The sequence below is a fragment of the Periplaneta americana genome, chromosome 7 (genome assembly GCF_040183065.1).
Source record: "Periplaneta americana isolate PAMFEO1 chromosome 7, P.americana_PAMFEO1_priV1, whole genome shotgun sequence".
NCBI classification, from domain to species: domain Eukaryota; kingdom Metazoa; phylum Arthropoda; class Insecta; order Blattodea; family Blattidae; genus Periplaneta; species Periplaneta americana.
In genome coordinates, this window is record NC_091123.1 from 188087582 (window position 1) to 188099088 (window position 11507).

The window sequence follows — 11507 nt, forward strand, 5'->3', positions numbered from 1 at the left end:
GAAATAAGTGGTTAAATGAATGGGTGGATGAGTGAATAAAGGGATGGAAGGACAAATGAATAAATAAAGAGATAAATAAGTACATGGATTAATGGACGAATGGATAAATGAGTGAGCATATGTACAATGCAATAAGAATCGTCTGTTTTAATTAAATGTTTAATGCAAATGAAAGAATGTTGTGTAATATTTGATAAACTAATAATTATTACACCTCTTCTTCAACAGGTGTACCAAGATAATGTGTATGACCCGGCATGCAAGTTCCACTCCTTCAAGAAGGTTCTGATGGAGATGGGAGAGCCATACAATCAAATGGAATTGGCTTCATTCATGTCGTGTTCTAAAGGTAAAGTCAAGGAAGCTGAAATGACAAGTTTGTTTATTATCCGGATCATAATACGTCGTTCATATTAATATTATTCGGCGATATCTATTTGTGGACTTGTTGCAAGTAAAGGATTACGGTCGCACACCTTTATTAATAATAATAATAATAATGATTTATTTAACCTGGCAGAGTTAAGGCCATATGGCCTTCTCTAACACTCTATCAGGAGTAAAACTGCGTTACAAAAACACTACAAATTTACAAAGTACACACAAAACTGAATAAGATAATAATAATAAAATGTAAATAACAAGTAAGTAGAAATCAGACATAATATATAACATACAGAAAGAAAGGAAAAAGCATAATAAAATGTGAACAGCAGGTCAAAATAAATGAGACATACAAAGTATAAAAAAAAATAAGACAATTATTAATAATAATAATAATAATAATAATGATAGTAATAATAATAATGATTTATTTAACCTGGCAGAGTTAAGGCCATACGGCCTTCTCTAACACTCAACCAGGAGCAAAAACTGCGTTACAAAAACACTACAAATTTACAAAGTACGCTACAATTTTACACACAAAACTGAATAAGATAATAATAATAATAATAATAATAAAATGTAAACAACAAGTAAGAAGAAATCAGACATAATATATAACATACAGAAAGAAAGAAAAAAGCATAATAAAATGTGAACAGCAGGTCAAAATAAATGAGACCTACAAAGTATAAAAAATAAGACAATTATTGATAATAATAATAATAATAATAATAATAATAATAATAATAATAATAATAATGATAATAATAATGATAAAAAGTAAGAATAGTAATAATAATAATGATAATAATAATAATAATAATAATAATAATAATAATAATAGTAATAAAATAGTGCAGTACAAAGCATACAATGAATACAATATTTTTAACTCAAACCAAGAAATGGATTCGGAACACCTCAAAATCTGTGCTTCAGTGGCTGGTCATGATAATATCTTTGAAAAATATTGGAGTGCAAGAGGTCAAATGACTTTATTGTCAAACGCCTGGCATTAGAAAACAACAACATATTTTTAAGTACACACAGTAAGGAAAATTATGATTATATGTAGCTCAACTTATCACATTATAGATATACCATTATCAAAAAATATGAAAACAAAAATATAAAATAAGTTAAATATCACTAGAACATAAAAAAATGTGAATACGTGGAAACATGCAATACAACACTTGTCATAATAGTAAGTTAGTTTGGCAACTCGTCATAAGATAATTTTCTAACTTGGATTTGAAAGATTTCAATGTTCGGCAGCCCTTGACTTCAGGCGGCAGAGTTCCAGTGACGAGAGGTAGCAACAGTGAAAGATGAGGAATACAGAGATGATGTGTGAAGTGGAATTTCTAGCGTGTTATCGCGTTGTGATCAAGTATTAATATTATGATAGCGAGAGAGAGTATGAAAACGAGCGAATAAATAATAGGGAGATGAAGTGTGCATAATTCGATATAAGAGAGAAAGTGAGTGCCTCTTCATTTTTAGGATTGAAAATATAAAACGCACAAAATATACACTTATCACACTTGAACTTGTAGGCCTACTGGTAATCCGAACACCATTTAACAATGTTAACAGTTGAAATACTTGCACAGGCATGCACTACCACTTCAGGAGTTGTGTGAGAGGAAAATGGGCAATGTTTCCAACTTCATTTTGAATAAGCTGCACGCCCATATTGCTTGCTTGTATACCTATTTCGGGAGAAATGTGCACGGGATATTCGAGAAAATACGGTATTTTATGTGGAAAATTGTATCCCTTACGTGAATGTAAATAATGACAATACTGTGTGCTTTTTAATTTGTCATACTAGTATATTTTGAAATACAGGTATGTGGTTCACTTTTAGTTTAGAGTACTACATTGTTACCATTCATTCATCTCTTCTCATCTTAATTATTTCTTTGTTAACTTCAGTTGTAATTTTAATATTCATTTTAGTTTCTTTCTGGTAAGTCTTAATATACAATCTTTTGTATCAATAGACACTTTAGTGCAAAATAAAGGTTCAGTTGTAATGTCTTGTGATAATCTTGTTCGTCAGTTACCAGTTCCAGAGATGTACTGTAGATACTATAGCATATTTTCAAAATATTTCTCGGTTCTTCAGATGGATTTAATTACTATAGTCCCGTCGCTCTTATTTGCGGCAGCCAATCGCATTGCAGGTCGGCTACATTTAAACGTGTGCGTCTTGTGAGTCGCTGATGAAGATAAAGAGGGCTCAATAAATACTTAATATAATCGCCCGCCATTTTAGCTCTTTCGTTGGCGTTTGCAGAAAGCACACGAAGACGTTATTTGCCGCTCAATTATTTGCTCAATTCCAGTGTGTTTGATTTATTATCATAGGAGCTACGACATGATAGTGTTTAACAGTGTGGCAAATAGATCCCTCGTCCGGTAGCTCGGCAACGAAAGAACAAAAATGGCGAACGATACTACGTACCTAGACTTTATAGAGCCTTCACTTTCTATGACGTAAGCAAAGAAGAGGAGTCACGCCAGGAATAACAGCGTCGCGACTATAATGAAGTAATCCCAAGCTTAATTTAGTAAATTATTTCCAAGTTGGAATTAGTAATGATTGTTTTTCTTGTCTCACTTTCAGGATACATGGGAGAATGTGGTCTGCGTGGAGGCTATACTGAAGTTATAAACTTGGACCCCAATGTGAAGGCCATGCTTTTAAAGTCCATTTCTGCAATGTTGTGTCCCACTGTCCTTGGACAGGTATGTTTGATTAAGAACTTGTATTATGTTGATTTTAATATTCTTCTCCTTTTTCAGTAGTCGCATTTGTGTAGCAATTGTAGAGTGGGAGAAATGTAGAAAGTGAGGACATTACAAGAATACAAGAACAGGAGGAAACAGTAATCATTCTATAACATTCATTCATTCATTATTAGCACTACAGCCCATGAAGAGCCTGGGCTTCCTTAATCAGTAGAAACCATTCATCTCTAACTTGAGCCCGTCGTCTCCATCTCTTGCATCCAACTCTCCGCAGATCATCCTCCACATCCTGAAGCCACCTCAGCCTTGGTCTTCCTCTCTTCCTTAATCCTTCTGGGTGTCCATATAATGCCCGTTTAGGTAATCGGCCTTCTGGCATACGTTCCAGATGTCCCAACCATCTAAGTCTGCCTTTCTTAATGAAGGAAACTATACTCGGCTCTCCATACAGTTCCATTAGATTATAACTTCAATATAATAATATTAATAATAAAATTATATATAGGGCAGAGACATGCCCTTGTATATAATGTAAAGGAATATAAATTATTTGAAATTTTACTGTGTTTAAACCATAAAAAACCTGTTAAAAACGAAGTACGGATTAATAAGTTACAAGTTACAAATGAAAGTTCTTGTATGGAATTACATTTCTCTATTCCAGAAATATTTTAGAAGTCTTATATATTATTAGCAAGTAATATAATATGATGTTAAGAGTTACAAGTGATGTCACACTTCATATATATTATATTAATATAAATGCACTCGGGAGGAAATTAAACGCAGAATAAATATGGGAAATGCCTGTTATTATTCGGTTGAGAAGCTTTTATCATCCAGTCTGCTGTCAAAAAATCTGAAAGTTAGAATTTATAAAACAGTTATATTACCGGTTGTTCTTTATGGTTGTGAAACTTGGACTCTCACTTTGAGAGAGGAACATAGGTTAAGGGTGTTTGAGAATAAGGTGCTTAGGAAAATATTTGGGGCTAAGGGGGATGAAGTTACAGGAGAATGGAGAAAGTTACACAACGCAGAACTGCACGCATTGTATTCTTCACCTGACATAATTAGGAACATTAAATCCAGACGTTTGAGATGGGCAGGGCATGTAGCACGTATGGGCGAATGCAGAAATGCATATAGTGTTAGTAGGGAGGCCGGAGGGAAAAAGACCTTTGGGGAGGCCGAGACATAGATGGGAAGATAATATTAAAATGGATTTGAGGGAGGTGGGATATGATGGTAGAGACTGGATTAATCTTGCTCAGGATAGGGACCATGGTGGGCTTATGTGAGGGCGGCAATGAACCTCCGGGTTCCTTAAAAGCCAGTAAGTAAGTATATATATATATTTTTTTTTAATTATCCGTGGCGCTACAGCCTGTGAAGGGCCTAGACCGACCAGCCGGCTGCTGGCCTCACGCCCACATGTCGAAGCAGAGGTGGACGATCATCCAACCAGAATGGAGGTATCGTGTGGTTAGCACGATGATCCCCCCAGCCGTTATAGCTGGCATTCGCAACCGGATTTCGCTACCTATCGTAGCTCCCCAAGTGCATCACGATGCTGGGTGGGCACTGGTCCCATACACTGGCCGAAATTTCATGAGAAAATTTCTTCCCTCATGAGGACTCGAACCAGCGCGCATTCCGTAACGCGAGTCCTAGGCAGGATGCCTTAGACCACGATGCCACGGCGCAGGACATATATATATATATATATATATTTCACATAATAAAATATAAGTGTTTTGTAATTGTTGTGTCATGATTTAAGTAAGCAGAATAATTAGCGTAGTTAGTAATAATCAATGTCTAGCTGACAGGACTTTGCTCCTGTGTGTGGAGTGCTGCAGCCTGTATCACATGTTATGCAAAGATTTTGATATCACACATCTACATATGCAGGAAATGTCATTAAAATTTGCTATCCCTCTCACTACAGTTTCTGAGCCATATGGTTAAATTATTTGATGAAAATATGATCTATTAAATACTAATAACACTTAAAAGTATCACCATCTTCTCACTGGTAGGAAATTGTAAGTAAGATTCAAGTATGTTACCACAAATTCTTTTTGTGAAACACTGCAGAAGTCACTTGTAACTAATAAGTATGGAATAATAAAATACAAGGGACTCTAGTAGAGCACAGGCATTTATGATTTGTATTAGTTACAAGCATATTTACTTGTAAAATATTACTCTTTACATTCAGTAAAATGGATCCGAGGTGTGGATCTCTTGTTCGCTGTCCATCAGCATTGAATAGAGCTTGCTTTCATAGTGTTTGGTCTCTCTTGTTTCCCGTTTTTTGGGGCTGTCATTGGGTCCATCTCTCAGTAGAGTCTTTCTTCAGGTAGTGACCATCCCATTTTCATTTTCTGCGTCTAATTTGGATGCATATTGCTTCCTTATTTCCTTTATATAACACTAATTGCTAGTAACATTTTAGCGTTATTGTGTTTACATTTTAGAAGAGCAGTTAGTATGATTTTGCAATGTTTGTTGCAGAGTGTGATGGATGTCGTAGTCAACCCGCCCCAGCCTGGTGAGCCTTCCTATGAATCATTCATGAAGGAAAAGAAAGCTGTCCTCGACTCTCTGGCGTTACGAGCGAAGATTGTTTGTGACACATTCAACAGTATTGAAGGAATATCTTGTAATGTGGTGCAAGGAGCGATGTATGCTTTTCCAAGGGTAAAAATCTTTATCTATTATATTATGGAATTATATTTAATTAATTTTGTGCTTTATTTTTCATCTACCTTGTTACTCACATTTTACTTCATTGAAATACAAAAGGTATATCTGTGCAGTGTTTGGCATTGTAATCTGGAACGAAGTGGAAATGAGGGAAACTGCCGTAGGGAATGTAAATCACACTGATTTCTCAGGTTTAAGGGGAGAGGATGGTATTTTTTGGTGAAAAATGAGTGAAATTTAAAAAAAAAATCTTTAAAACACTCTGTGATATGTATGGAATGCATAGCATAACATTTTGTGGGTATTTGTGCCCGTATCAGATGTTGAGTCGCCATTTTTAAACTTCCTGCGTTATGTATTTTTAAATCACTCGCCCACTTTTATTGTTGTTTCCGGTAAATTAAATTTATAAAAAAAATGTTTTTCTTTAAAATACCCTTTGATATGTGTGGAATGCATTGCATAACATTTCGTGGGTATTTGTGCCCTTATCGGATGTTGAGACGTCATTTTTATACTTCCTGCGGTATGGATTTTTAAATCACACGCCCGCTTTTATCGGTTTCCAGTAAATTAATTTTTTTTTTTTGCTACATTGCCAGACAAAAATGGATATAATTTCTGAACTATTAAAGATACACGCATGAAATTTAGAACACACATTCTTTAGACTATTAGGAAACTTTTCTCTGTAACAGAATTTTGTTAATTGATTTCATTTTAAAAATACGTCCGTTTGTTTGCAAGAAAGGAAATCAGAAAATTGTTATTAAATTTTAATTATTTATTTTACAAACGCAGGGACTAATATCAAAATTATGTTACAGACAGTTTGTAGAACATGCTTTTGCAAATACATTGCAAAAAACTGTTTGAATCTATCTTTAAAAATGGTTTAGATATATCGGTTTTAGTACAATCCTGCATTGGGTATATTTTTTTCAAATTTCGGCCCCCAAATAATTTTTTTTTTTTTCAAAATATTTTTGTTTGGTTGAGTTGCCACAGCTATGAGCTCTCTATATAGGCTACAAAAAATTAATATTTTACACTAAATAGTAAAAAAGTTTTAAAAAATACCATCCTCTCCCCTTAATAGTGAGAGCCTATTTTATGTTTTGTTTGTAGTGCTTTCTACACTTTTTACAATAGCATTCACGTGTACATTAAATATTATAAAGAAAGATTGCAAACAAAGTACGAGATATCAGGTGTAAAATAGTACGCAGAATATAGTACTTTAAACTCAATATTGTGTTAAGTGCGACACGTGACCCTCTACTATAACTGTAAGTTACTCTGTATACTTGTGTAACTGGCTTTGCATGATACAAAAACTATAACTTGTCGTAATGACAGTCAATGTCTTGTTTCCGAATACCTTGGATTACAGAAAGAAACTACGGATTTTATGACTTTGGGTTGTTTCATGACGAGTAGATAGCAATACTGCAAATTTCAGGCAACAAAATAGCAGACGAGGCTGCTAAACTAACCCTCAGAACAAATTTTTACAGTCCAGTCTCTATATCCATAATATAGCAATCCACACAATGTTATGTAACAATACCTTTACAAAATTTACGAAATATTGGTTAAACAATATCAGCTGTCTGAAATGAATTCAGTTCAATTTATTTTGGCCATTAGACATATAGTTTTAGGCTTCGTCACAATACATTGAAAAACATAATTATAATACATTTTAAAAAACACTAATAAAAGAAACACTAAAATTTAAATAATAACAATGAAAACATGAAACAATTTGAAACTTTTAAAGTAAAGAAAGCAGTTCACCCTTAATGTATTATATATATTATTTTAATGTACCGAAGTACATATGATATTTCCATGCAGATATTGTGTGTCATCATACGATGAAAGAGTAATGGAACGGAGAAAAATTCTCTCCGGCGCCGGGATTTGAACCCGGATTTTCAGCTCTATGTGCTGATGCTTTATCCATTAAGCCACACCGGATACAACCCCGGCGTCAGACAGAATCGTCTCAGATTAAGCTCCAACTCTTGGGTTCCCTCTAGTGGCCTCGCTTATTCCGTCGGATCCCGGCCAACTAGTCACTCATAACGAGTGCACCTCAGCACATGTGTGGACTTCAGTCCTACGTTCATAGACATCTATGACGTAGTGCAGAGGGCGGCCACTAGAGGGAACCCAAGAGTTGGAGCTTAATCTGAGACGATTCTGTCCGACGCCAGGGTTGTATCCGGTGTGGCTTAGTGGATAAAGCATCAGCACGTAGAGCTGAAAACCCGGGTTCAAATCCCGGCGCCGGAGAGAATTTTTCTCCGTTCCATTATTCTTTCATCGCTTAATGTATTAATTCTGTCGTCGATTTGCAAAAGGGGACACGTCCAAAATAACAAAGTGTTGTAAAATCGCAAAAAAACCATAACAGACTTAAAAAATTAAAATGTTCATGAATCCTGAATATATGTATCCATAGTAATGTAATTAGAAAACCATGTATATGAACATTATAATTTGTCAACTTAGTTATAGTTTTTGCGATTTTTTAACACTTTGTGATTTTGTACATGTCTCCTTTTGCAAATCGACGACAGAATTGTAATTAATTGCAGTTAAACATATTTATTAAAAAACATTTTCATACAAGTTTGTTTTGAAAACTCAGCATCAGAATAAAAAGGATTATTTAATAACCAATTATAAAATCTAGTTTTGAAGCTGTTGATTGGTAATTTATAGTATTGACTGGGGAGCTTATTATATGCAAACGAAAATACAGATTATTTTATTGTCTAGTAATGTTGCATAGCGAAAGTAATGAACAAAAACAGTATTAGAATGATGGAAGCGAGAAAAAACTGGTTGATAGAGGTTGACACTTTTATACAGTATAAAACTTGATTGTTTGGATACAATAAATAACATTATCGATAATAAATTTTGTCTTAAAATATCACCATGAAGTGTATCATAATAAAAGCTGTGACATACTTCATTACAGCCATAAGATGCATTAAAACTTTATTTACTAGAAATCTTTGTAAGAAGTAAAAAAATTATTTAATCATTTGCACTGAAAGTTACTTCAATTTGAATTGCAGCTTCATCTTCCACCAAAAGCTATTGAAAAAGCCAACTCTGTAGGACAGTGCCCCGACGTGTTCTATGCATTCCAGCTGCTTGAAAACACAGGCATCTGCATAGTGCCTGGCTCTGGGTTTGGACAGCAGGAGGGGACTTACCATTTCAGGTAAGAAGTAAGCAAGTTATCTTCCATTTTTACTTTTTCAATGCAGTATATGATTTATAACGAAAAAGTAACGTGATGATGAGACAAAAGTGTTACGGGCATGCTGTCTGCTGGACTAAGCACAGATTTTGTTCATATTCAGAACGTCAGTCTATTTAGTGGTCCTCAGGTTGTGGATAGAGGAGACGGCCTCCAGATGTGGAGGGTAGCTACGAATATATTGAATAAGCAGTTGCGAACAGCTGATAAGGGGTGGTCCTCCAGCTTGGGGATTGGGCGAAGGGCTAACAACCCATCACCGTAATAAAAACAGCTTGTTATGAAACCACAATGCAAGCAAAGGAATGGGACTGATTCTTTGGCGTGACCACAGCAAAATCCAGAAATGCATATGGAGTGTTGTTGGAGGCCGGAGGAAAAGAAAAAACCTTTGGGGAGACTGAGGCGTAGATGGGAGGATAATATAAAAATGGATTTGAGATACGTGGGATATGATGGTAGGGATGGATTGATTTTGCTGAGGATAGGGACTGATGGTGGTGATAAACAAGTAATGGTACATTAATAAGATGGCCCAGTTGAATGCAGTAGACGTTCTGCTAAACACCTCTTACACCACTATGACCCCTACCATCTCACCAACTCAGCATCCGAATCTGCTAATCTGCTGCATCTCAGGCCTTCTAGTCTGCCACATCCAAATAATGCTCGACTTCCCCATCCAAAACATGATAGACTGCTGCTTGCCAGATTTTCTAGCCTGATGCTTTCAAAGCATGCATCCCAGGTGAGAGAGGTTGTAGTGGTGGTGATGCTGGTGGTGGTGGTGATATGAAATGGAATGGGTTGGTGGCACTGGTAGTAGTGGGGTGGGGTGGGGTGTAGTGGTAGTGGTGAGATCTTAACCTCACTGGATCCGACTTATGTAATTAGTTCCATTATAAAGACGAAGCACTAAAATTTTTTAATCAATGCTGGACTTATAATAATAATAATAATAATAATAATAATAATAATGATAATAATGATAAATATAATAATAATAATGATAAAAATAACAATAGTAATAATAATAATGATAATAATAATAATAATAATAAAACATAAGAATAGTAATAATAATAATAATAATAATGATAATAATAATAATAGTGATGATAATGTTAAAAAATAAGAATAGTAATAATAATAATAATGATAATAATAATAATAATAATAATAATCATAATGATAAAAAATAAGAATAGTTATAATAATAATGATAATAATAATAATAATAATAATAATAATGATAAAAATAAGAATATTAATAATAATGATAATAATAATAATAATAAAACATAAGAATAGTAATAATAATAATGATGATAATAATAATAATTTATTTATTTTATTTATTTATTTATTTATTTAGAATATTAATGTGCAAAAACAACAGCACAAGGCCAATTACAGTTTAGCACGATACAAAACAGAACAAAACAACAAATGATGATGAGAATGAATGATAGAAAATGGCAATAAGATGAAATACAAACAATATAATAGTCTACATCAATCATTGATCAAATAATAATTATAAAATTATAAATTTAGTACAATGAGATAATTGAAATAATGGAAAAGTCTACATTAATCAATTGACCAAATGCGAGAAATAAAATGGAACAAATAATTAATAGATAATAATAATAATAATAATAATAATAATAATAATAATAATAATACTAATAGTAGTAATAAAATAGTGCAGTACAAAGCTTTCAATGAATACAATATTTTTAAGTACACACAGTAAGGAAAATTATGATTATATATAGCTCAACTTATCACATTATAGATATACCATTATCAAAAAATATGAAAACAAAAATATAAAATAAGTTAAATATCACTAGAACATAAAAAAATGTGAATACGTGGAAACATGCAATACAACACTTGTCATAATAGTAAGTTAGTTTGGCAACTCGTCATAAGATAATTTTCTAACTTGGATTTGAAAGATTTCAATGTTCGGCAGCCCTTGACTTCAGGCGGCAGAGAGTTCAACATATAAAATGGTCTTTGTTAAATTTGTTGAAAAAAAAATGGAGTGGTGCATAGCCTTGCTACACTGCATATCTTTACTTAGAGCTATGTATTGGTGCGATCACCTGTCAGCATGTGCATGGCTTTACATAGATAGCTAATTTAAACAAGGGGAGTACAAGTGGAAAGAGGGAAAAACAAGGAAGAAGGGATTTCATTTTTATGTGAATGTCAATTCCCATAGAGACCTAATAAAGGAATAAGGAGAAAGATGTAGTTTTACATCAAAAGATTCATGAACAGTTCACTTCGATGGGAGAGCTTTAAAAAATGAGCCACTGTGCATAAAGAATTATTTCTACTTTAAATCGCA

The 11507-nt window shown here is 33.7% G+C and overlaps 1 protein-coding gene across 3 annotated transcripts in view; it reads left to right on the forward strand.

Annotated features, from left to right (window-relative positions):
• The window catches only part of LOC138702635 (alanine aminotransferase 2), a 62487-nt gene that overhangs the window by 38423 nt on the left and 12557 nt on the right, over positions 1 to 11507 (forward strand). For all 3 annotated transcript variants that reach the window (XM_069829959.1, XM_069829957.1, XM_069829958.1), the window contains exons 9-12: positions 229 to 349; positions 3023 to 3144; positions 5668 to 5853; positions 8955 to 9103. In XM_069829959.1, coding sequence (XP_069686060.1) covers positions 229 to 349; positions 3023 to 3144; positions 5668 to 5853; positions 8955 to 9103 — 578 coding nt within the window. The remainder of the gene's footprint in view (positions 1 to 228; positions 350 to 3022; positions 3145 to 5667; positions 5854 to 8954; positions 9104 to 11507) is intronic.